Consider the following 27,051-nt stretch of genomic DNA (forward strand, 5'->3'; position numbering starts at 1 on the left):
ATATTCAAAACCCTATATCACACCTGATGTTAGAGCAGCCTACTCTTGAAGGCAAGAGCAAGGACTTGCCTTCAGCAGAGAAATTTACCAGTTTAAGTATGCGCTATAATTACACTGGTATAACTTCCTTAAATACACAAAAGACCCTTAATTTGCAACCAGAGCACGTGAGTTACGCAAGCAGCTATGCCAGCGTATACTACTGCCCATTAACCTGCTTGCTCAGCTCAGCTCCTCCTCTGTAGGAGACTGTCTCTGAAGTCTGCTGGCAGACTCACTGATGTGCTCCCTAGCCCGCTTCAGTCAGTTTGCACATTTCTTCAGCTAACCTTAGCTGTTTTGACTGAATCGGGTTAGAAAACATTGATATGATTACCTCTACAAACAGCAACCAGCAAATGAGAAACAGCAGAGTGCAAAGACCTCTTTCATCAGTTCAGATGGATATGAACCCCATCAAAAATCTCATCAGTCAAGGGCATTCAAAGACTTACAGATTCACATCAGCAATGTATTAAGCTCCCCCTAGCCACATTAGCCCTTGAATATTCCACTCAAAGTGAATTTTGGGGGTCATAAGTCTCTCTACATTTTAAGACTAATAAGAACTACCCTCCTATGCAACCTGGTTCAACTTTTTTGCAAGCCTCTTGCACTGCTTCAAAAAAAAAAAAATCGGGTATAAAAATAGGAAAGCAGTAAAAGAAGAGTGGCAGTAGGGTAGAGTTGTCAAAGATGTGCATTACTGTAATAAAATACAGAAACCTAAACTTTTTAAATTCAGAAATGGTGTCCAGGGAAGTCATGTCAAAAAGTGCAAAAGGGTGCTACTTTTGAGAAAAGATTTTTTGTTGTTACGAAAGCAAGACCATTTGCAATATTATATCCAACTGCAGCTTTGAGAGAATTTTACAGAGAGGTTAGTTCACATAAGGCTGTATTAACTAGACCTTCAAATGTTTCCCCCCCATCATATATTTTGAGAATCATCACAGCGTAATGACAAGGCAATACCAACAGTTTTAATAACCTCTGCATGCAGAAATTATCATTTTAACCATTAAACACAGCCATACAATATGGTTTAAACTCTGTTCATAACTTGCCTTATACTCACAGGTACTAACAGTGGAACAAAAACAGATTTGCCATATTACACACAAACATTTCTGCAATACAAAGGATTGAGCATTCCAGGCAGTATTCCAAGATTAATCTTGTTAGACAGTCATTAGTATTTTGTTGAACTGCCTTTTTAGAAAAACGGGGCCTAAGCCTAGAATGAAATATGTTTGGAAAGTGGATTTTGAGGTACTTGAGTTCTACTAGAGATTCAAAACTTCTGCAATTTGAGAAAGACTAAAGCTTAGGAATTTTTTTTGGTTCAACAGAAATGCATTTAAAAAAAAAATAAAAAAATTTAAAAAAAAAGAGTACTACTACTACATGGTAATCTTTAGAACTAATGATCACCAAATCTGCATGAATCCATGCCAAACACTCACTCAACAACCATTAAGTTTAACATATTTTTTACTTTTTTTTTTTTTAAAGGCAAAACCTAAATTGCTAAAACAGAGGTAATCCTTATCCTTTCAGTTCAAAAGCTTTCAGAGTGTACCAGTGTGTCAGGAGTGACACTGAATGTCAACAGTAGATTTCAGATTTTCTTTGGCCTCTTAAACTAAGCTTGCCATTGACATTTGAAAGATGACTCCTCCTAACTACTAGTTTCTGCAGTTCTGGGAGGAACATGTTGACTTTTGCATTACCGGTAAGTGTTCTAATGGAAGTTTTCTGAACTAGGCAGGATTACAGAGTGATTAATGCAGTACTCTATGAGCCTCGAGTCCTGTGTTCTCCCGGTGCTTTTAAAATCTGTGTCTGTCTTGACACAGCAGAGGATTCTGAAGGCCAGAGCTCTAAGTCACGACTGAGGTTTTGATGACAAGACAAGAATGATACTTCAATTAATTTCTACTGGATGTGTTGTCAGATTTCTAGGAACCCATTTCTCACAGAATTCCTATTTCCAGAGCTAGTGTTTAAAACTGGCTAAAGAGACATCCTTCAAGTTTGTAGAAGACTCGGTGATACAGAAAGGGTTTCTCTCCCTATGTTGTCAATGCTCTCACCTCATTGTATGCACGCTTAGTAATCTCAAAAGTACTAATCAAGCACAAACAAGATGGTTTAGACAGTCAACATCACACATTTACACAGCAGCCACTGTGAACTTTATTAAGAAGTGTTTGCCAGTTAAACTGCCATCACTTTATCAACTTCTCTGCTTATTTGTAAAAAATCAGCTCTTTCATAATGGCTCTGGAAATCATTTATTGCCAGGTAAACGCTGGATCACTGGCAACGTATGCTCTCCTTGGAACTCTGGCAGCCTTACTATGAAAGGAGCTATAAACACCTTTGCAAAATGCAAAGCAAGCAACACATCTTTCATTCAAGCAACAAAGTCATTCTTGAGGCAGATGTTATGCTAGCCAAACAGCAAAAACACCTTTACATTAAGCAATCTTTTCTGTCATGACAGTTCCACAAAATGAAGTGCAATTTGTGAGGAAAAAAAAATGCTTAAGATACCACTTATGCATTCTCTTCATGTAACTGTGTAGTCAAGTCTTATTTCTCAGGCTGGAGAGGTTGAGCTAAAATGAAACACAGCATGATGATCTATCTTCATGAAAATGTCCTGTTGCTAATGCATCTGCTTTTGCTTCCTTTGCTCTTTAATAGTCCTATGCAGTCCTATGCATTAGAAGTCAGAACAAGGCTTCTTCGTTCATTTGGAGTCAGAGTTATATTCAGTTCTCTAAGCAACTCACAACGTAGTCTATAGAAATCTCTGAAAAGAAGTTCTCCATTCCCAAGTAATCCAACAATCACAGAAGATATTTTCCTATTTCTTCAGCTCCAGAAGTTGTTTTAATTCCTTTTTCATCTTGTAGCCATGTGGCAAAATAGCATTGTCATGGGCTACATATAGTAAGATTTAATCTTTATTAATAGCTTCAGTAGATTGCCCGAGGATTTTTAGTACTGTAGTAGGCTTCACATGCAGCTACATAAGCAGATTCTGGGAAGAAATCATCATGGTATTCTGCTAAAAACCTGAGAAGAAAGCACACCAGAAAAAGAACAGAACATGAAACATTTAAGACAAAAAGCTATTTTCAAATTAATTTTTAAGCTTAGCAAAACCACAGCCTGGGAATTAAGAATTATTACACTTTGAAATTTGGCATACAAAAGGCTTGCCCTATTTTTACAAGTCTTACATAGTGAGAAAAGCCTTGCCCTATCATTCGCAAATCCAAATAGCATTAAAAAAACTGCTCAAGCTCAATAAAAACAAATGCACAAGTTGAAGCTACACTAAAAAAAAGAATGCAGAGAACTATCACAGAAGAAAAAAAACCTGAAAAGATCTTTCTGCAACTTGTCAGTCACCTGTTCAACATAAAATTTTCATTTATGTCAAAAACAGGATTTTCAGTTATCACTATGTCAGTGTTTTATATAAATGGCCAGTAACGATTAAGTCAAACCTTTTAAAAAGTAAGTAAAGCTATGATTTGTTGTTTCTTGTGCCTGTGCATTTAGGGTCTCTGCCTCTCATAGTTTCTGATTTAAATATGGCTCTCAAAGACAAAATGCATCTTTTGCAAAACCAATTCCCTAATTTCAGATTTCTGCAAGCTGGTCTTCAAATATTCAAACAGCAAAGCACCCAATATTTTATCATGTCTTTCTGCCCTGCTAACATGCAACTCTTTCTTTGGTTTAGGACTGAAAACAAAAATAAACAGTTCTGCTACTAACACAAGTAATAAAGAGCTAAAATGACCATATCCTCTGTGTTCTTTCCTTTTTATAACAAAATACCAGGTATGCAAATTGGGGCAAAAGGGTAAAATGGATCTGAAGGAAATGATCAAACTGTTTTTCCAGAAAAAAAACACAGACCTTCAAAAATATCTGGATATTAAAGATCAGCATCAATAAAAATGGCAAAAGGTTAGCTACAGATTCTCTGTTTGAGTTCAGCTGGAAGCAACGGAACAATATCATTTGCAGAATCTGGTTTCTCTCAAGAACCACTGGCTAGGGAGACAACTTCACTACTGGAAGCTAAAAATACCAGTTTTGCATAACCAATATTCTGTACCAAGAAAGTCCAAATAAAAAAAAAAAAATGTATAGGTGAATGCAAGTAAAATCATAGCATTTCTCCAACCTCACCCACAGTTATACTGTCTGAACTAGGCATATCCTTTGATGTTAAGAGAGCCAAAGCATCAAAGAATACTGACAAAGTTCTCTATTTAAGGCAATCTAAATTTAATCAGGAATATATTAATTGCTGAGAGCTCACACATAAAAGTTATAGCACAAAAACACAGATAAATCAAAAAAGGTTGATTTTTACACACACACACAATCCTTGTACTTAAACATGGGCGTCAGACAAGTGCTAAACTGGAAGAATAACTGGTTGCATCCTACTAATTCTAGGAAAAAAGCAGTGAGAAATACAAGCTTTTTTTTTTTTAGAAGAAATCAATCCTTCAGTGTGTCACCATTTATTTAGAAGGCACTTTGTCAACTTCTTCTGTACTTCCTTATTTCATAGGAGTTCTGTAATTAACATTATAGAGGGACCTAGGGTGGTTTCTGATGTAAAAAGTTTCAAGGTTTAAAAGAGGGAAGTGAACGGGCTGGCCAACCGATACATTCCCAGAAGATCAAATGGCAGCTTGGTTTTGGTTTTAAGTATTACCTAAGGAACTGGGCAGAAAAGGCTCCGTTATGTGACCCATAACAGCGTCTATCTATTATTTCTGGCAGTATTCAGCTGGGCAGGTACTGCCAAAAGAGAGTAAGATCTCTCATCTTTCTTTAAAGCAAGGATCCAACTGGCTCTGCCACAGACTGACACCACATAAACTATAATAATAAATGTGTAAGAGCTAAGTAAATTTAAAGTTCCACACAGTCTTCATTCATGCAATCCTACTCTAGCATACTTTTCACGTATAGGTATTCACACTGTGCTAGTTTCTCACTGGGTCCAACAGTAGCTTCCGATTTTATTAAATAGCACAAAGTAGAAGGGATTACATAATTAAGTTTGAGACATTATTAAAAAATTTCTATGAAAACTTTTTGCCAAATCAAAAAAATTGCTTTTAATATTACAGCATATTAGTTGCATTATACCAATTTTTCAGACACAGAAATAACAGCATTTAAAGAAATGAAATAAAACCAGCAGCAAAATATTTTCCCCTGAAAGAACAAAAGACAGTCAAAATCAATGCTAAGTCACAACTACTAAGGAAATCCAAATTAAAAATTTGGCAAAAGAATAAACCAGAAAAAAAATAGTTTTATTCTTTTCTTGAATTAAAAAAAATAGGACAAATTAGATTAAAGTCACTGATAGTTGATTAATACACTGTTTGAATGACATTACTTAGCGATTATTAGCCCTTGTCTTTAAAACCATTCACCACCTAATTTTCTAAGCTTACCAAGGCCATAAACCGTCTAATAGTTTATACAATGCTATTTTTCATGAGATAGATACCTCCTAGAAAATAATCTAAAGAAACACAAAAACAATTCACACAATCAGATCCTCCCAGTCTTCACTGAAACATGTCATTCATTTGCACTACAAACACACCCCCCTTCCTCTAGGAAAACCACTACAAAAAAAGTACTGAAATCACAGCAGTTTAGAATCTAACAAAATACCTGAACGTTGTAACTGCTACAACCTCTGACTACTTAGCTACCAATCACTTACTGGGATATGTGGGATTAGTGTGAAGTGAGTGTGATAAGGCTTAAAACTTAACAGACTTGAGTATAACTTTTAACACGCTTAGGCTGCACAAGACAAAGATGAGACACAAATGGAATTTAATAATTCTCCAATAGCACTTGTTAATGACTTCAAGAGATAAACAAATTACAGAGGCCAATCAAATTCCTAGTGTCACTGGATAACATTCTGTAAAACACAGAACCAAGTGCTAGATCATACTAGGGACTATATTTTAACAGAACATCAATAAAACAAAGGAACCTTCAGAGGACATTGAGTAGACAACAGTTCCAAGAAATTTAAGGGCAAGTAATGGGAAACAGGTTCATTTTCTCTTGCAAATTTCCTGACTTTTGCTTAAGATCATCAATCATAAATGCCAGTTTGGTGCAAGCTAAAGTGACAGCTGGTAAAGATGAGGAATTTTAGCTGAGATGCTTGTGGCACAGCCACAACTCAAAAAAATATAAAAATAAGAGCAGGCAGAATGCATCCAGTCAAATGTACGTCTCTGTTCTTAATATAACAGTTGTGAAACACAAAATACCCCAGAGCTGACAAACACAAATTACTTTCTGCAGAGAAGCTGGAGGAAACAAGCAACAGAACACAAGGATCAGCTTCTGTCCCAATCCTTTGTATATTTGTACACAAAGCGCAGTAGCCCTTCTGAGGCTGCTTTCTATTCAAACTACATTGCAGCGCAGAAAGCTGGCACAGAAATATTAGGAGTCTCATAAGACTCTTAGCTACTGGGTATTTCACTAATGCTTTGCCCTCAGAAAAGCTGAAATAGCATAAAGATCAATTACACCGGCACCTGCAAGTCAGGAGCCGAGATTTAAAAACAGAGGGAGCTGTACTTAGCAAGCTGAGCCAATGTTCAGCTATAGATCAGAAAGCACATTGCTATTTAGCTATTCAGAGCAATGAATTGTTTCATTACTTTTAACTTGCAAACCTGATTAATTCAGTCACCTGTTGCATTATTGCCTTTTTCATTTTTACACTTTTTACAGAGTTCATATGCATACACCTACACATGAGTAATTGAGTTTTAGATGCATGGTCCACATAAACATCCTGCTGTTAAGACTGCACCTTTTTTTCTCATCATGATCAGCTGCAAAAAGAATACTTATGCTTTACACTCATGCTCAGAACATAGAGGTAACCTCTCTACCAAGGCTCCTAGAATAACAACACTCCAGGAAGGACTAGAGGGGATGGAGACAAGGGAAACAGACACAAAGGTGACCTAGCTTGAAGAACTTCTGTGTTCTGATTTTCAAGTGTGGTAGTCTGTAAGCAAGCTTACCCCAGGTGACTCCAAGCAATACCCTCACAAATACACTACCATCTGGCTGACAGTTATGCAGGCAGATCTAGCAAAAAGAGGCACGGAACCATCATTACCCACATTAAAAGCCCACTTGACACATGTATGTAAGGAACCTTTTTCAGAGTCCCTGAATTAATATGAGCTTTAAGAGCATCATCTGGTAGCAAAAATGTCCTTGTCTCAGCAGCGTCAACACAACCTATTACCTGAACAGCCCCTGCACGAAGAAAAACATTCTTCTAAACTTCAGCTACCATCACATGAATAAGCTCAGGAGCAGCCTGGAAAGTGTGGAAATTATGAAGGAAGGAAAACTTTACTGATTTTAAGAAGGACAACTTCAGACATAAAGGTGTAAGGAAAGTGTTAAAAGGAAAAGTTTCCAAGAAGGTGACATCTTACACACGGTACAGAATTCTAGAAGGTAAGCAGATGCTTTGATGAGATCAGTGGCCTGGGGTAGATGCTGTTTGAAAGGCAATTGTAATGATCTAAAGGAATTTGCTTAAAGAGCATGATGGATCCTAACTCTATGAGTCACCTCATCAAAAGAAATGTCATTTGCAGATTAAGAAGCTATCTCCTTTCCGAGACTACTACTCAGACGCAGGATTTGAAAGCTAAAAGGCTTGGTTTCACACAAAAGTGTATGCCACCACCTACCCCCCACCCCCTCCAACTGACAGGCATGTCTCCATCTATAAGGCTGTTCAAGGTAAAAGCTTGCCCATACAAAGTTCATCATCAGCCCAATGCAGTCAACAAAACAAGTGAAGCAAAGTTTCAGATGTTTATTCTGATATCCAGTGTCTCAAGAACCACACCAAAGGAACAAACAGGCTTGTTTCGTTGACTGGAGTCTTGTCACTCATCCACATACAGAAAGCAAGGTCATCTTCCTTGGCCTTTAAAGAGCAAGTGCAAAGAATTCCAAAGATGCCAAGCTGCCAACATAGTATTTCCAATAATCAGACTGAGTGAAAATTAGAAGTGATAACTTCTACTAGACCTTTTGGGAAAACAGCCCTACAAGAGCTCAATACAGCAGTCCTTGGCTGGTCTTGAGGATGACGACTCGCTTTTGGCAAGGCCAACACAGATCCCAGAATCAAGTCCTAGATTTGCTTTTTAAAAAAAGCTACCATAACACACTTAAAAATATTTTGGACAACTTTTCAGTTAGATGCGTGACCCAAGCCTCTGCTATTATATGTAGCAATACATTCATTCAAATACCCAGGCACCTGACAGTTTGGCAAGCAGAAGGAAGACAAGCAATCTACATGGTGAAGTTTCAGGAATTATTTTTGGCAAAGCAATCAAACCTTAGTAAAGAACAGAAAGTACACACAAGCAGATTATGCAGTCAAACCAGTCAAAAAAAAGCCTACCAAAAATAAGAACCAGTACAATACCAGGTACTCATTGACTAAGAAGCATTCAACATAAAGGTGGCAGAAGTTCAAGAGGACCCAAAATAGCAATTACCTCTTTATCCCAGTCAATGAACACAGCAAAGCCCAAATAACAACAGTAGTAATGCCTAAAATAAGGCATATGGATTCACTGTGCAAGTAGAATTCCTTTGCTACAAAACTTTTAGGAAAAAAAAGTTCCTTTACCTGTTTGTGCCTATAAACACACAACTGTCCATTTACACTCAGAACCTTGGTTTTCTCACGTTTAGGCTCTTAATTCCATAAGGTTTTCTAGTATGTTGTAATTGCTATGCTGCACAGGTACCTTTTGTCAAGTAACCAATTAATCCCAAAATTGACAGGCAAATAGAAAAGCCCTAATCAATATAAGAAACAGTAGCAGAACTGCATTCTTTGTGATCTTGCAAGAAGTGATTTTTAATCACTTGCCATCTTGCAACTTTATTTAGTTGCAATGACCAGGAACTCCCTTCACAAGCAACTTCACCTAAATACAATTTTTTTTTTCTATTCCATTCACCATGTGCAATGATTCATTTTTTCTTTCTCAGAAAGCCACTAATAACCTCTCATTAATTGCACATTAGCACAGACTAGTGGTCATAATTCACCACTGCAGTTACATATAATAAAATTACGATACTCAAAAAATGTTGTGCTATCAAAACCAGAGATCGAAGTCTCAAAGTTACTTCAAACAATTTGTCATCTTTCTACGTACACATTTTATTATCAGAGTTGTCTAGTCTGGTCACATTCCGATTGGCTTCCTTCTCATAAAATGCTCAACAGTATTAAAATACTTTTCTACCCGTGGAGCAGAGTGGCACAATAGAGACAACCAGGTTGTAAAACATCAGGAAAAAAAACAAGAGAGACAACTTACAGGATATACTGAATTTGAAATATCAGTGGTGGCTTTTTAACAACACTGAAGTCTTTGACCATTAAGAATGCAATTTTCCATAATCTGAAATAATACATATTGGCCTCATCTGGAAAAATGTATTAGAAATTTAAGAAGCATTATTTTAGAAATACTTCGTCGCTTACAAAATACTTATGGCTTTCTGAAGTGCTGTACCATTTTGTTTTGCTTTTTTTTTCTAAAATGCAAATGACATTAACTGAATTACCTCAGTGAAGATGTCTTGCTATTCTAAAACCAGACATGTTATATTCCCCTAATTTTTAAGTATCTCCTATTGGTCAACAGTCCTGATAAATGACCACTCTGATCCCAAAACAGATTTTCAAGTCAAGGATGTGTTCAAATCAATGGAAACAAACTGGCAGCTTCTTGCCTATCCATTTCTCATCACTCAAGCTGCCCCTGGAGGCACGCTACGCACCTCACAGTACAGAGAAGTTGTAAAATACAGCACACAGAGCATTTAATTAAAAATACAGCTGAAATAATTGTATTAGTTAAAAGGCAATAATGATTCTATCTCAAAAAATATTAACAGGCAGAAGACTTAATCAGGGGTCCTTTGCTAGTAAGACCAGCAGTTAGTACACACCAGTTACTGTGTTAGCTCCCACTGCTTGCTCCTGAGGACTAAACTCAAGCTGTAAGTGAAATTCACCGAAACAAACTGGCGTGTTTGTCACTGAAGTCCATTTCAGGCTGTTGTTCTTCTGCAAGTATTATAAATTCTTTCAGAAGCTAAATAATTTCGAGGCAAAGACTAAGAGTTTTGCACTTAATTTGAGAAACTATTTTTTTTTTAGTTGTGCAAATTCTATAATTGAGAAATAAATACTCATGTTCTCCATGAAGAAAGTTTCATTATGCATGCTAGTAGAAAGCTGCACTAAGCACAAAGAGTACAGCTTCTACTTAATATGAAACTCGAAAAAAGTCCATTTCATACATCCCTTAAAAATATATGTTGCCTGGGAAACTGAGATCAATCTTGTCTAGCAGCAATCTAAGGGCATGACTGGAAAAAACTACCCATGTAGCATCTCAAAGTGAATTTAATGCATCTATCAAGTATGAGTAAACTCAAAACAAGCTTCCAGATGAAGTGTTCTATTAAATCTGTTTCTCAGCCCACATGAGATTAATAATGCAAATGTGAAATGAAACTGTAAATTTCAGCCATAAAATCTTAAGTCAAAATTAAATCAGCATCTATGCCAGAACTAAATCAGTTGTGTACCACATGAAAGTTTTCTTTAAAAATACATTAACTACTTTGCCTGGACTATTCTACCTAGAATTCAAAGGAAGATTCAGAAACAGTTTTATTAATGCAAGCAGACAGCTTCAATCCCTTTTCTGCTATTAGAAAAATAAAGGACAATGCTTCACCTTAGCCTCAAGTTTTCTCTTGTGATGAGAACCAGCTAATGCAGACGTATTTCTGTGATAAAAATCAAGTCTGAACAGGTTTCTAGAAAATTTAATTTTGACCACTTTCAATGACATATGGAAATAAATATCCAAATGAAAGAAATCCTGACGTGCCAAGAACACATTTTCAACACACTTGAAAAAAAGAAAAAAAATCTAATAATTTGCATTGGAGTTTATGTTACTTATTTGAATACGCAGTAGCATGCCCAGTAAGGAAACTAATCTAAGAAGAGTATTTATCACAAAGCTACCCAAGATCACATGCCTCCTACAGCAGTAACTGTAACATGGATGTTTTTTCAGGAAGGTTCTCAATTTGACCAGTTCTGATGAAACCAGAGAAATAATTATTTCACCACAGAAAACAAACCTTGAGAACTGCATCAGCAAAACATACGTGATGCTGCCTTAGAAAGCAGTTGGAAAGAAACACACATGCCTCGATATTTTGTTGTACCAGCTATGCAATATCCACACAATGATTGCCTTAGGGTGCTCATTCCAGTTTAGTTGTAGTCCGGTCTTAAGGACTGAATGCCCACTAGCACTGGAGCACACTACTGGTTAAGTGTTTTCCAAAAGGAATGCAGCTTGTGTACACAGCACAAGACAAAGCATGGTAAGCGGGAACTACTGAGAGATTTGCTTCAAAAGCACAGCTCTACCTGACCTAAAAACGCTTATATGGAAACGCCTTCTGATTATTTTTATTATTTCTACTTATAGATGACTACACATTTCAACAAGATGGTCAGATGGAAAAGTAAGACACATGGATACTACCACTAGTACTTTCAGTTTAATTAGCTCCCTACATGTACGGAGGGTGGGGGGGATGTGTTTCCTCCTTCCCCCTATTCCACCCAACCAGAGCTCATCCATAGACTCAGTATGAAGAAACTGCATTTAAGATGCTAAAGAGTAGAGACCTGCTCTGACCAAGTCAGAAGAATCTGAACAGGCAGAGGTTTGGTAAAAACTGATTTGATCCACAGCAAGTTAAGCACCCTACATAATATTCACACCAAGCAAAAACAGGTTTCCAACAATAAACGCTAACACTGTCCTGTTTAACGTAAAGGTATTTTGGATACTAACAAGGATTTGACAAAATAGAAATGTAAAAAAAGGAATCAGCAAAACTTGAAAATTAAATGCTTCAAGAGAAAAAATTTGTGGTTTGGAAACTTTGAAATTTAAGACAGCTTTTATTTTCAATAAACAATTAAAAGTAAAAGCATTTTAATAGTTTTACCTCCCTGATCTCTAACAGGACTTCTGATATGCTAGTACTACATTATGTTACTTCTCAGTAGGTGACTACTTAAGCCTTTGACCAGAACATAGTTAGGAGTTCCATGTTTGTTCCAGGTGTTGACCATTTACAACACTTTCTCCTCTAAATTTTCCCTTGAAAATTTATCTTCCACTGCATTGATGCTGCATAATATAGTGCCACACATTTTAACTACTGGTACAATTTCATGCACAGATACTACCTAAAGTACCTCACAAACAAAGCTGATCATGGTGCAGTTATGACCATACTGACTCCAGCCATGGAGCAAGCACGGTCAGAGAGAGTTTGGGTACCTCTACAAGCCACTGCACTGCATAACAGAGAAAACTTTCCGTTCAAAGCTCAGTTAGGACAGTCTTTTCTTTAAAAAAACCTACCATAATTAGAAACATTCTAAACCACAAGTTTCTCCCCCTGCTACTATAAAAGCAACATCAAAACTCTCAGATTATGCTCTCAAAACTAGCAATGCAGAGTTTGTATTTCCTCATAATACTTAACTAAGTCAAACTTGTTCTTCAATACATACTACCAAACAAACGTTTATACTTCAGTTCTCTATCGCTATGTTTATCAAAACTAGGGAGCTCAGGTTCCCTTCAATTTGCATTAAAGAATCAAAGAAATCTTGGTTTAATCTTTATTCAAATTGTTATTTCTAAAATCTTATATTAATTTTATCATATTATTGTTATTTCTAAAATCTTATATTAATTTTATCATATTCTTGTAGCTATAGAAAACTAACATCTTATTGTAAAAATCCTTTGTCATTCCAGGACACTTAGGATCTATTTAAGAATGTAAACATTGCTGTGGTACATTGTGTCACATTACCTCAGAAACATTTCGAAGTGTTTTACTAAGGCCTTTAGGTTTTTGTCAGGAAAGCACATCTTCCCCAGTATTTCTGGTAGCTTTACTGTAAATAAGAGAAATAATGTTTACACCTGTTCTTGTAAAAGCAGCTTCTAATTACTTTTATCCACTCTACAGAAAAGAAGAATATAAAAATTTCTTCTCCCTGCAGCCTCCGCTTTTCTTTGCAAGTTACTCAGTGATCCTTCAGTGACCTTTCAAAGACTCACTACAAAGAAACGTGCTGAGAAAGGGAATGCTTGGTTTAATGATGTTTGATAGTATATTGGAAGTAATGCTTGTTTGCTTTTGTTAAGTGAAGGCTTACAGAGCCAGTAAAAGAAAACCAAATTTATGAACAGCCTAAGAGATTTAAACAGATTAAAATGTATGTTTCTCCAAGAAGAAAACTAAATATAATAAAGCAAACGGTAAATCGCACAGATAAGATCACTGGAAGAAAAAAAAACCCAAACAAAAAAACCACAACAAAACAAAAGCCCAAACAAATCAAGCAATTTTGGTTAAGCACATAGTTCCACATCAGTTTACCAAACATCCGTAGCAAATGTTGAGATCCATAAATATATGAAGGAGGTGGCGGTTGATCACTTGGTGGATAATTTTCTGGCATCAATTTCCAGGACAAAACCTAACACGAAACATTAAAATGTTGGCTGTGAAATCTTTATAGCACCATAAATAAAGTCTGTACAGAATTTAAAAATCAAAGATGAAATAAGTAATACAAACAAAACTTTTTCTTACATAGCCCTGCTCTGAGGTCCATGAAACCTTTAATCATTGAATCTAGGACAGTAACAAAAATCTGTTACCTCATTCAATTCATTGTTTCTTCTACCTTCAAAGCCAGTAAAAACTGCACTCCCCTCTTTGCTAGGAGTCAAAGTTATAGGTGAAGATGATCCACTATGGACAGGGGTTTCTTCAAAAGGGAAAAAAAAAACCAAAACAAAAGAAGTCAGAAAGATTTTATCATTTGTTTTATGGAACTGTAAACTATTAAACATAACTAAGGCCTGCTGCTAAAACGTTTAAAGTCTTAAATACTGGAATTCAGTATACGCTATCCTACAGCAGGCTCACAGAAAAGCGACTCCTTGAACTCTGTTGAGAAACACAGTACCGATGTACTGAGAATATTGCTTTGTATTTCCCCCTTTGGTTTAACAGCCTTAGAAACAAATAACTGATACAAAAAGTAATGAATTCCCATTGCAATCATTCAGTTCGCAGTCCACATGGCACTGATAAAAAAGAAGGAAAAAACCCAACAAGATGTAAGTTTGTGTAGAGCAACAATTTAAAGAGCAAAACCTACTTTTTTCCAGGTGCAAGAAGAGCTTTGGCATAGAAGCTGGGGTCTCAAGATGCCGTCGTTTAGGTTGTGGGGAAGCACTGCTTTCCGATAACCTGTCGCAGTTAGAGCTATGGCGCGTAGAACGCCTCAGCGACTGCAGAATTTCAGGTTCAGCTTTTCGTCTTTTTGGCGTGGCTGGCTCCCCTGTTGTAGGCTGGCTGTCAGTTGACTGAGGCGTCGGAGGATTCAATAGAGGAGGACTTGGGGAAAGTTCCTCCTGATTTCTAAGAAATAAAAGGCAGCTTTACAGAAGTGATCTCTAGATCAGTGGTTTTCCCCCAAAAGAGATTCTTCTAGGCTCATAGATCTTGTTAAATACTTACTCAGATTAGACAATCTCCTCCCAATAACTATCAAAGTGATGAGGCCTTCTTTTAAGTACTATTTTCCAGAAGTATATTTATTTCCAGATTTACAAGTTAATGAATACAAATTTACATTTCAACATAATTTTTCCCCCACAAAGTTGCAGCATAACTCTACACCAGTCAGTATAAACCCCTTTGGAATTAACCAGATAGAAATTCAGAACCTGAATTCAGGCAAGCAAGAAGAGTTTATTATCATCCTGATAAAACGCTCAAGTCAAACCCTGTGAGAATATCATCCCATTTTGAACACATAACCATATTTTATTGCATTTTCCTCAGGAGATAAGCAGTATTAGACTTCTTTTACTCAACATACCTGTTAGTATTTGTTGAGTTTTCTTTGATGGGAAGAAAGAATTTTGATGAAGTTACCTTCTTAAATTGAGCTTGTTCATATGGATAGAGCAAAATTAATGGAAGTGTGAAGTCAAAGGTTATTCGCAGCCCATCCACCATCTCTTTACATAGCTCAACACTAAAGCGGGGGCGGAAAAAAAAAAAAAACAGACAATGAATTTCAGAGTCGCATGTCAATTTTTCAGTGTAGTTGTAGGAAATTCCCCTTTAATACAGATCATTAACATGTTAACTACAATATGCTGATTTCATCACTAAGTAATGATAAGTGATTAAAAGCATAAAGACAGCAATTGCTGTTGGTAACTTCAGAAATACAAATTTCAAAAGTCTGCTTAATAAGCTCTCACCGTATCATACAATTGCTCGGTTGTGTTACTATTTACTGGATTAATAAAATCTACAGTAAACCAAGTCAGTCAGATGTTCTTCATGTAAGTATTATTTTGTCTCTCCAAGTTTACAATGCTCAGAAGAGGCACCTGCCAGAGAAAGTAAGTACTCAACAGATTGAATCTTTGTGTAAAAAGCGTATGCAGAACTTGGTCTACAGCTTCTAAGATGCAGTTAAGGCTGTGCTTAAGAGATAGCCAGTGAACCAACAAAACCAGATACATTTGCACTGGAGATCAGTTTCCAGTGACCTGCTCCAACAGGACACTTTCAGAGCAGCACATTTAGAGGAATTTCAGTTTTAGGCTTGTGTAAAAGACTCACAGTGTTAGGTGGTGAGCAGATGCGCTGTTACAAGCGGAACCAAGAACACTGAGTGCAGCCCACTTGCAACACCTTCACCTCTATGAAGGTATTAGTCCCTCACATTTCAAGTGCATGTATGTGTATGGTAACAGGAATGTGATTCCGCCAAAATGACCCACATTAATAAATTCCATACCTCTTATTACCACTACATACCACCTGCTAGAACTACAGCTTTAAAAAAAAAAATACTACATATAAATTGGGTCAGGGAAGCATCATGTGCAGAAGCTCTATCACGTCTGAGAAGGTCAATTACCTGCTGTGTTAAAGCAGTAAGGGCAGTACATAAGCTGTCAGCTGGATCTCTCCTACTAATGGATCACTGAAATTATACACATTTTCTTAATAAAGACTGTGCTTTAATAAGGAAAGTCACTTAAACATACACCTCTAAAAATCATAATGTGCGTACAACCTTCTGTTCATACTTCTGATGTCTCATCTAACTTCTTTGTTTGGGAAATTACATTACAAAGAAAGGAAGTAACACCAATTGTCAAATAATGAAAGGCACCAATATAAATCAAGACACTTGCATAGACCACAATATTGCAAGCAATAGCAACCATTGAAATAGAACACGGTAACAAGTCAAGACTTCTTTTTGATAAAATCCAAGATTCTACCCCAGTGTAGACTTAGGTCAAGAAGCAGTCCCATCTAAGATTGAAATCCTTTAACGTACAAGAAAACAACACAAAAAAACCCACTATACTGCCAACATGCAGCATTAACAAAAACACTGCATTTGTAGCATGGTAGAAGAATATACGACTCCGTTGAGAAAACTGCAAATAAGATGCAGGATTGGTGTTATTAAACACATTGTTTCCCTATATGTTGACTCTAGGATTTAAGATCCCATGGGGGGAAAAGAAAAAAAAAAAAAAAAAAATCACCTGCACTTGAAGCTCTCTAAGTGCTTATATTAAATTTTTATCTTTTACAAAATTTGAATCTGTACAGTTTTATTTAAGCAGGGTATTTTCGTGTCAGATACTCTCTCAGTGCTCAAAAAGTTCTTCACAAACAGCAACACATTCTTCCAAAACGGGTCACAATATTTACAAGAACTGTATCACTCACATGATAAAAGAAGATATCGATGCTGTTGCACCATGACTTTTCAGAGTATAGGGACTCTCTCACTAATAAACAAACTGCCAGTATTACTGTAGTACTGTAGACAGGTATCTGTCAAATATTTTAAGCTCCTTCAGCATACATCACAGCATAAGTCCACAGAAGTGAACAGCCTTGAAACAGAACACAGACTGCCAGGCCATTCTTCTTGTGGACTAAAGATTACTTACTTCTTCTCTGGTGGCACATAATGAAGATTCATATTAGCATGTAGAGTCATCTGATGGTGCCGAGATCTTTCATTGGCTGAAAAAGCAGCATTAATAGCAAAATGTTTCACGTATGACTCCAGGATGGTTATTATATTTGTCTGACAAGGAAGCTTCACTAGCTAAAAAAGAAACAACAAATTAATATCTTAAAAACAATTAGTAAGTATACCAAGCTAAAACTGGAGCTTGTAGTGTACCAACTAGTTTAGTAAGTCCCAATTGCATGCAGTTATTTCAGGAGTGATTAATTTCAACCCTTATTTTGACCAACCCTTTACAAATATCTAGAGAAACAAAAACATGGTCAGATTAACAAGCTTACTACATTGCCAGCTTTAAAAAAAACAACCTGTACTCTAAAACACAATTGGGTACTGAAATGTTAAGATTCTTAAATATAATGACAACTCACTGTTTTAGCTATTGAGTTCTGCTCCCTACACTCTTTATTCTTCCTCATACTGCCCAATAAAGTTAAAAAAAAAAAAAAAATCGGGAGTTGTTATACACAAGAACTACTTTTGATGATCACACTTTGCACATTCATTTCATACCCGTTTTCTTCTGTTAATATAGTAACAGTCTTCCTCAAGCTTCTTTTTCAAGACTTCAGGAATTTCTATGCTTATTGCTCTTTCCTCCATGTCTCTTTTTGTATGAGTGTCTTGTTCTTCTTTCTACAATGGACCAATGCAAGAAACAACGTATCAGTTGTGCTTATGAATATTAGCAAAAAAGAACTTCAATAGTCAGGATACAATATACAATCAAGTTTTGTCATGCAGAAATAAAATTGTTTTATTTTTATAGTATAGTAAATATTTAAGTGGATGGCTTACTGTAATCTGCAAATTCATTTTTTAAAACTTTTTTTCCCCTTAGCATTCACTGAAGTATTTAGCACAAAAGAATGAACAGAAATTTGTCTGGTTTTGCTGCTTCAGATCACCCACACTGTAGTAGTTCAGTTCCACAGACCTTCAGAACAAATGTTCATGCTGTACTTTATTTTTAATAATGTAGAGAAAATAAATGTTTTTTTCTTGAAGTCAGTCTTCCACATTCTAATTCAAGACCAGACTTGACAGATCCATTTCACAGTAAAATACAAAAGCCGGAAAGGATCCTGCTCCTATTAGGATTTGTCCAACTTGCATAGACCAGTAAAATTTTACAGCACCCACAAATGTGGATAACCCCCTTTGCCACATTCTTTCTACATAAGCCTTCTGTGTAGAAAGGGAGGGAAAGAACCAAATGTGTATTTTTAGATTAATATCAAAGAATCCTACAAGAATATGGCATCTTCTACAATTTTCAAAAACTCAACCACAGTAAGCACCAGGAATAGGAAAATTACCCTTTTAATTCCAGCTAAATAACCAACTGTGGCCTATATTTCATCTACTTCAATTTTTCCAGAATTTCAAATACAGTTGTTTAAATTCTATTAAGGAGCTCATGAATATACCATTTCTGTCCTCTCTTCTATGTCACTTTCTTCACTTTTTATTTCTTCATCTGTTCCTTCATCACTGTCATCAGAAGAAGAACTACTTATAGCTGTGTAAAAGAGATTTCACATATTTATCTCACATCATTACATTGCAGAGGTTAAGACCAAACAGTTTCAGGACTCAATAAAAAAAAAACCAAAACCAAAACAAAGAACAACCCACCAAAAAAGCACAACTAGCTTGTCTTATTTAATGAGGATAAATAATTCTGATTTAATTAAACACATAAATATTATTTACAGCAAACTATAAACTTTCTAAAGATGTAAGAGAAGACATTTAGAGATTTACAGGAAGTATTCTTGCACCCCCTGTAACTGAAAACCACTCACTTTTAAAAGCTCCCTACATTTCTGAACAAATCTTCTCAACGCTTATCAGACTTTAGTTCTGAACAGGGGATTAATGTGCTAATCATCCAATTGGAAAGTCTGGATCTGTGCAGCAACAGTTGCCAGAACATCAGCCAAGTGCCAGCCAGTGCTCCTGCTGGCTTTCAAGCTACAAAGAAAAATCCTATGAAATTAAAGATCTGGCTTGACAGTGAAATCAGCCAGTCAGCTGACAAGAAACAGATCCTTGTGCCATGTGGACTGGGGTGGTAAAAAAAATAATCATCTTATTGCCCCCTAAAATACATAGAAACACTAGTAAGCAAAGTGTCTTCTTTCCCAAGACCAAATAGAAAACTGAGGGCTTCCTGTACCTATTAATACTACACTAAACAAAGCAGCATTAAGCTCTGAAATCATTGATTAGAGTGCAAGTGATGCAAGGAAAAGCCTCTGGAATACAAGAAAAGAGATGCTTAGCATGAAATATAGTGCTCACTCTACATATGACTGCCTCCATGTATTTCAAACAGGACCGTGATACTCTTTGTGTCATCCTAACAGCATGGTACAGCATGCACAGTACACCTAGCTCAGAAAGTTAAAGGCATCATGCTGGTTATCAAAGAATGAAAATAAGCTCACAGTTTTCACTACTTTCATCATTTTCTTCAGCAGGAAGGCTTTTTAATACAGAGTCAACACCAGGCAACCTGCAACGTCTCTTCTTTCTTCCCTTTCTTCTCCTACAGAACATAAAATAGTTCACTGAAATTTGGCTAGTGTTATTTGTTTATCCTGATTACATTGCATGCAAATGCACAGGAAACGTATGTTTGTATTATCTTCATTAACTGATGCCGGAATAATTTGGACAATGCTTATTTGAGAGTGGATACCTTAATGTCTGTACATTACCTCATATTCATGTTTTTAAGCAGTTCTTCAAGCCATGGCCAACCAATATTAGATTATTGCCTTTGGCTGAAAAATACTTCAGGTTTTCCTAAGTTATTTTTCAAGTACATTACTTTGGGAGGATGTAGAGCCCATACGCAAGCATTTCGCAGCAATAGTTTAAAATAACATAGCTATTAAGTGTTAGTCATTCAGAGTGTTGTTTAATAACAATATGGAGGTATCTACCTTAGTATGAGGAGAGTAGCTCTCTAGAATGCACTGACTGTACTAAGTAGATATCTACCACCTACAGTGTGAGCTTAGAGGCTAAACTCACTCGTAGACACCTGGATGTATTTGTTTGAATCTGAAACTGAATGTCTCATTCATTTTGAAACCAAAAGGATTTCTTACATGCGAGCCACAGCCTTCCGTGCCAATTTACGCTGTAATCTGCGGTTTTCGTCTGTATCACGAAGAACATGATCTTCAGCTGCCCATCTATCCCAGCTAAGGTAGATCAAAGAAAATTAACAACAGCTACAAATACATGCCACTCATAGTTACTAATAAATTAACATATATTAAATCCAAAAAGCACTTTTTTAATGTCATTCAGAAGCAACTTCTTTATCACAAGGTTTGCATCCTTTTGTATCCACATGGCTTAAACTCTCACGTTGCTATCTAAAATCTCTCAAACCTTGATTTAACATGTGACAGTGTTTGTAGTACCGACACATGCTACAGATCACAGTCAGAGGCTGCACTCCTGTACTGTGGCCTTGATAACCGACGAATCCAGGTCTAGATTTAACAAAGTATAAACTCCTTTTATTAATGGAAACCTAGGAGCTACAAGTATATGCCAAAGACAGATATCCCATGAAGTTTAAACTCACGGCTACGAAACTGATCCACTGAAATTTATGGATACAGACCAATGTGTCAACACCAGCAAGAATATTACAGGCATTCACAAAACCAAAAAAATACTCCCGCAAACATCAGTCTTTCGATATTCTGCACAATGCCTTTCTTTGCACAATAAAACAAAGAAAATGGAAGAACTGAAACCATGCATACAGGATCTTACCTTCTGTTCCAACCGTTAAAATGGATCAGATACTCTGGAATCTTTCTGCCTTTCTCATCTTTTCCAACAACAATGTCAACAATCTGAAACAAATATTGAATAGCATGTATTAAAAACCTTAGAGGAAGTAAGCCTTCCAGCATTTAGGGAGTTTATGCACAAAGAAAAAAAGAAGCATGCATTTATGGAAATGAAATATACATACAATGTTGCCAGTGAACACTGATAAGAGCACGATACAGATTATACTAAACGGTCAGAAAAAATAGGGTTTTTGTCGAGCACTTTAAATGTTGGGGACTGCTAACCATCTTTGTCCTGTCCTCAAGTGTCCCACGCTTTCAAGTCAGACAAAAAGAGATGCAAAACAATGCAGTATCACAATACAAATATAGAGATATACATCTGGGCTACTAACGTTTTCCCCTGTGTGCTCTCTTCATGCCGTCAGAGCAACAGACAATACAGCGCTCTCTATATAATCAGAAAACCTTCTCTGAACAACACAGAATCTTGGCCACAAAATATTAAAAGGCTTTATGAATGTCTGAGCCTTTGTTTTCTTCCTCTTTTTCACACACGTAAAATGTGTCAGTCTGAAAGGGCCTGCCCCTCAAAAGAAAAGTCATTTTGGGTGGATCGTTAAGAACCAAAGGAATAATTCTGCCTGCACTTGAACGGCTCTCAATAGACCATGTATCTCCAAATGCACCTAGTAGTTAGGCTGCAGTAATGTTTTAATTTGAGAATTCAGAATATAAGAACTATTGATGGAGTCAAGGACAGTTATGCTGGACTTTGCGGTATTTGAAAGTAAAGAAGAAAAGGCACCATCATCTTTTGCACCCAGCTGACCTCTAGGGCCGGCAATTAAAGCTGTTCAGGTGGTTAGAACATTTAAATATATATACAAACAAAAGTGCAGCATAAAATATGACAGGAAGGTGGAGCTCCTGATCAAAGATGTTTGAAAAACTGTAATCTACACAACTAGCAAATGTGCAACAAAGCACAAATCTGGTCAAGAATCTGGCTGCAGTACCTCCATTTTCATCCCTCTCCGTAACAAAACGAAAGGTAAAAACCACAACTCAGTTCGCTGAGTACTTGGCACTGAAAGATCACCTCGCGTCCCACTGATACCCTAAAACAAGATCAAATTTACATAAAGCTCTACAATTACTATCACTACTATGAAGGCCCGGCCCAGTGAGTCAGGCACCTCTTACTGCAATGCTCATGGTCCACCACCCACTGCCTGCTACCGTATTTCTGTATACTCTCCCGTACCACCCGGACCATCTAAACCGTTCTGAAAGGCCGAAGGAAGGGCAGTAAGCGCAGGGCAGCAGGGAGGGGCAACACGCCAAGCTGTGCTACGTAAGCGCGGGGATGAAAAACTTTCAGAGTTCCTTCGCAGGTGCCCAGCGAGAAGGGCCGGCGGGAGCAGCGCCCCACACGCCCCGAGCCCCCGGGGGCGCCGCGCCGGAGGGCAAGGCCCCGACGGCCCGGGCTCCACCGCCCGCCCCTGTCACCGTCACCCCGGCGGCGGGACGCACCGCCCCGCCGGGGGAAGGCGCACGGGCTCGCACACGGCTGCTACGCGCGCCGCCGCCCCGGAGCGCGCCGCGGGAAGGGGGACAAGCCCCGCCGGAGGGGCGGGCTGGGACGCCCGGGGGGCGACGGCGGCGGCACGAAAGGCCCGGCGGGGACGAGCACCGCCTCGCTTTGTCTCCCGGCCCCGTGACGGCGGGCGGCCCTCGGCCCGCAGCCGCTTCGCCGGCTGCCCCCACCCCGGGCCAGCACCCGTTTGCCGCAACAAGTGCCGCCCCCCCGCCGCCGCCGCCGCCGCCGCCGCCGCCGCGGCCCCTCCGCCTCCCGCTCGGGGGCGCGCGCGGCGCCCGGCGGAGCGCGCGAACGGCAGCAACGGCCGCGGGCCGGGCTCCGCGCCGGCCCCGCCCCGCCGCGTGCGGGAGGAAGCGCGCGGGGGCGGGGAGGGGGGGCAGGGTCGCGCGCGGCGGGTCACCTTGGCATCATAGAGCACTTTGGCCTTGGTGGGGTCGGGCTCGAAGCAGAGAACTCTCTCCCCACGGTGGAACTTAAATTTCATTCCCCGCGAGGTCATTTGTTCATCATGGCGCAAAGGAGAGAAGCCCCGCCCCCTCCCGCGGGGCGGCGCTCCGGCCGGCCCCGCCCCGCCCCTGCCGGCCGCCGGCTCCGCGGGCGGAGGCGGGCTGCGCCGCGGCGCACGGCGTCCCCTGCCCTCGGCGGGTGAGGGGCGGCTGCCGCGGAGCCCGGCCGCGCTCCCGTGCCCGCCCTGCTGGTCACCGCGGGGGGAGCGGTGGCGAGGGGACGCGTCCCTCCGGGTGGGAGGATGGCCGCCTGCCCTGGGCCGGCGGGGCTCGGGCCGGGTACGGCGCGGGCTCTCGGCCCTGGCAACTCACCCGGCCTTGCCGCCCGTGCTGGCGGTGCCCCGCCGCCCCGTGAGCGTGGGGCTGTGCCCGCCGGGGGAGCGGGGTGCGGGGGAGCGTGCGTGCACCCCGAGAACGACGGCGGCCCTGCTCCCGCCCTTACTGCTTCCCCGAAACATCACCACGCGGTTTCCATTCCTTACGCTGTTTCTCCGCTAAGCGAAGAACCGCCCTGTACTTCCAGGATGACTATTTAATACGTTGTAATCTCCCCCAGGGTTTGTTTTCCTCTCTATGGTTCTTTCAGCTTTCCTGCAAGAAAATAAACTAGAAATAAGTAGGGTGATGGATGAGAAACTCAATTACTTAAGAGTCTGATTTATCTTTCCAATGTTCAATTTCAAATTCTTCCAAGTCTCAAACAGGATGCAAATAGTGGAAATTATCAAAATCAATTTGCAGTTTTCTTGCCCATGTACTTTATGCCAACTGATGCTTGAAAGGGGCTGGGGTTCAGTCAGGGAAATACTGCAATTTGCCACGCAATCTTATTAGATGCTCCCTCAGGCCATTACAATTTTGATGCCAGTTCTGCATTTCTGATTTACATGAGACCATGATAGAGCCAGGAGGCTTGAGCTTAGCCAAACCTGTAGAAACACCAGTTAATTCATGATTATTTAGCATTTCTGAAGTTACTTTTCTGTAAAAGCTGCTCAGGAGCTGGATGACTCTAAAAAGAGAAAGGCAACTGTGCAATCGGGCATATGCCAGACCAGTGCTAATGGAAAGAGTAGTTCAAATCCTCCTTTCTTCCAGCCTCTGAGGGTGACAGCAAAGCTGGAAAATGGCAGGAATGCTCTGGGGGAAAAAACAGGGAACTGCTAGTGTATTACCAGAACATTTCTGAAAGGAAAAGGCAATAGGGGATGCCCAGAAAACAATTCTGAGAGGATGACTGCTCCCTGGGATAGGATGGACCCAGTACTCCCATTTCTTTTGATGCAAAACCTATGTATTTTTCATATTGGGGGTGTTGGGGGAAACCTGCTAAGACAGGGTGGAGTGAGAGAAGTCAATTGATGGAAGAGAAAGAGTGTGATAAAATTCAGAAAGTGTTCCTGAAATTATTCAGAGCTAGAAACTGGTTCCAAAAACATATGGATGCAATGTCAATTGCAGAAAGGGTTATTCATGTTCCCTTTTTTTAAAGAAAAAGGGAAATGGTGCTTGACATTTGTACAACAAAGCTGCTTCCAAGGGACTACCATGCTTTAAAAAATGGGAAAAACAAAAAGCAAGGGAAGAACAACAAACTTCTGCTTGTGTCCCTCCCTCCAACCTGGTGTTAAGAGTAATTGTTCAAGAGGAACCTCCCATGATTTCTGCACAGCCTGAAGTATTTCTGTGTTGTCTTCTAGATTCACCCTTTCCCTCCCTCCCCACTGGTCTCCACTTGCAGACTGTGTCTTCGTTGGTCTCATCTCAGCCTCTGCTAGTTCACCCCACCCCACTTTAAATGCTCCTACCCAAGCTACTCCTCAAGACATTTGACTCAAATTCCTTCTTACTTAGGTTTCCCAACACACACATACAGCGCTCTGCCATAGCATTTCAGGTCCAGTTATTGCCTTGTCTCGTCTCTGCTTGCTCCCACACTCGAGATACATGCACATGTGCATCTGCCCTTATCTCCCTGAGCCACCTTGCTGTAGATGAGCCTTGCCAGACCTCCCATCAAGGCTCCTCCTCTAGCAGGATTTTAGAAAACCTGTATGTGGGCAGCACTTTAGTGAAGATCCACCCAGAGGGAGCCCCGAGAGCAGGAAGGCTGGCATGCTGAAAAGTGGCCCTGTGATAGTGCTGCCCGAGCAATGTCTACGTCTACCAGATGAAATGCAGAACATGGATTTTTCAAAGGTACTGAGTTCTCTGTAGTGAGGATTGCCAAATGGCTGTGCAAAAGAAACAAACAAAAAAAAAAAAACCCCAAAAAAACCAAAAAACCAAAACAACCACAACCAAAAACCAGCAATGGCCACTTGGAAAATGGTGGTTGTGCGCGATATAATTAAGATACAAAGAATCACTAACAGAGACTGAAACTAAAGCAATGATTAATGTGACCTATTGAATAAGCTCAGTAAGACGTAGCAAGCTTCCTGAGACACCTGGGATATAACAATAGACAAGGGAACTGGGGTAACAGAGCAATGCCGTCAAACTGTATAGCGCAGAGAAAAAATGAAGTTATATAAAAGCAAGTAGTGCACGTGTTCCCCAAGAAAGTTCTGCTGAAGTTCACCAACTTGTCGACCACCAGGGGTCTCGAAAGACCCCAAGAAAGACTCCTAAGAGCAAGAGTGCATACATGAGTGCCTTATGCAGATGTACATCATTTCAGGGAAGTAGTTATAGTACGTATTAGATTTCAGGTTCTTGCCATATTTTCAGTGTCATGCACATGCATGTACATACTGCCTGTGCAACACTTGTGATGAGTTTTACCTGCCATATAGCACATAAACAAAAGGTCTAGTGCCAGATATATCAGATTTAGCAAAGCTTGAAATATAGTTCCTTGCTCATATCCAGCAAGTCTGCTACCAGAAGAAATCAAAGGCAGCAGGGCTCTGTCAGGCGCAGCACCTTTGGGTTCAACGTCCCAAATGCCGAGGAACAGGGAGAAGAGTAAGTGCAACCACCGCCGGCACTTGTTCTACATTGCTGAACTAGATGAGCTGAAATGCATATTCTGAAGAGATTCCCAGGACACTGTATCACCTCCAGGAAAGAAAAGCGATTTTACTGTTTGTAAGGGTGAGAGACCGGCCTGGGAGAAGAGACCCACAGAGAGACAGAGCAGCCCTGGAGAGGAGACCCCATGCTGCTGTGAAGCACACTGCCAAAGCATGCCCCACCACATCATGAGGGCTCAGGTTTCTCGAGGTAGTATCTGAACCGGCTGCCTTTACAGCAGGCTCAGAAAACGCGCTGCAGAGCACGCCGCGGTCACGCAGTTTGTATTCAACCGACCCAACAACCGGCGTTTGCCGAGGGGAGAGGGAGCGGGCCCCCTCCCACCGCAAGGCGCACAAGATGGCGGCGGCGCGGGGCTGCCGCGCTCCCCCCCGCGCGCGGGGCCGTGAGGCATGCTGGGAGCTGTAGGACGGCCCGGCGTCGCTCCCTCGGCCGGCGGAGCAGAGGCGGCGGGTGGCCGCTGAGGAGCGTGTGGAGCCGGTTCCCGCCTTGTCGCTTTGCGCGCAGCGCTTTGGGAAAGGCGGGGTGTTAGGCTGGCCGCGGAAAGACGGGTGCCCGCGCCCCTGTGGGGAGGGGGAAGCCGGGACTCTGGGCGGGCCGCAGCTGTGGGGCGCCGGTGGGGGCGGAGGGCGGCGGCCGGCCCGAGCCGCGGTGTGC

General features: G+C 40.0%; 1 protein-coding gene across 6 annotated transcripts; it reads right to left on the minus strand.

Moving 5' to 3' along the window:
• Positions 1-1,000: 1,000 nt before the first annotated feature.
• Positions 1,001-23,401, minus strand: MSL3 (MSL complex subunit 3). Of its 6 annotated transcripts, none has more exons than XM_056327305.1 (13): positions 23,250-23,401; positions 21,224-21,306; positions 20,542-20,637; positions 19,873-19,973; positions 18,850-18,941; positions 17,933-18,055; positions 17,337-17,497; positions 15,221-15,379; positions 14,495-14,757; positions 13,989-14,098; positions 13,705-13,804; positions 13,132-13,216; positions 1,001-3,126 (listed from the first exon to the last, which is right to left on the minus strand). In XM_056327305.1, the coding sequence occupies exons 1-13, from the start codon at positions 23,346-23,348 to the stop codon at positions 3,027-3,029; spliced, it is 1,572 nt and encodes a 523-aa protein (XP_056183280.1). In that variant the 5' UTR covers positions 23,349-23,401; the 3' UTR covers positions 1,001-3,026. The 6 variants fall into 6 exon arrangements, with proteins under 6 accessions (XP_056183280.1, XP_056183285.1, XP_056183281.1 ...); XM_056327310.1 differs by lacking the exon at positions 23,250-23,401 and adding an exon at positions 22,446-22,731; XM_056327306.1 differs by lacking the exon at positions 23,250-23,401 and adding an exon at positions 22,266-22,373.
• Between the last annotated feature and the right edge of the window lie 3,650 nt (positions 23,402-27,051).

This window comes from Falco biarmicus, chromosome 2 (assembly GCF_023638135.1).
Source record: "Falco biarmicus isolate bFalBia1 chromosome 2, bFalBia1.pri, whole genome shotgun sequence".
NCBI classification, from domain to species: domain Eukaryota; kingdom Metazoa; phylum Chordata; class Aves; order Falconiformes; family Falconidae; genus Falco; species Falco biarmicus.

Bases quoted from the DNA above. Each gene is read 5' to 3' on its own strand.
- MSL3 (XM_056327305.1), bottom strand. From the start codon at position 23,348: ATGACCTCGCGGGGAATGAAATTTAAGTTCCACCGTGGGGAGAGAGTT. The intron at 14,758-15,220 runs GTATGTTGAGTA...TTTATTTCTTAG, and splicing joins AACTCAACAAATACTAACAG to AAATCAGGAGGAACTTTCCC. The intron at 3,127-13,131 runs GTAATGTGACAC...CTTTCTTCTCAG, and splicing joins CACTTCGAAATGTTTCTGAG to GTTTTTAGCAGAATACCATG.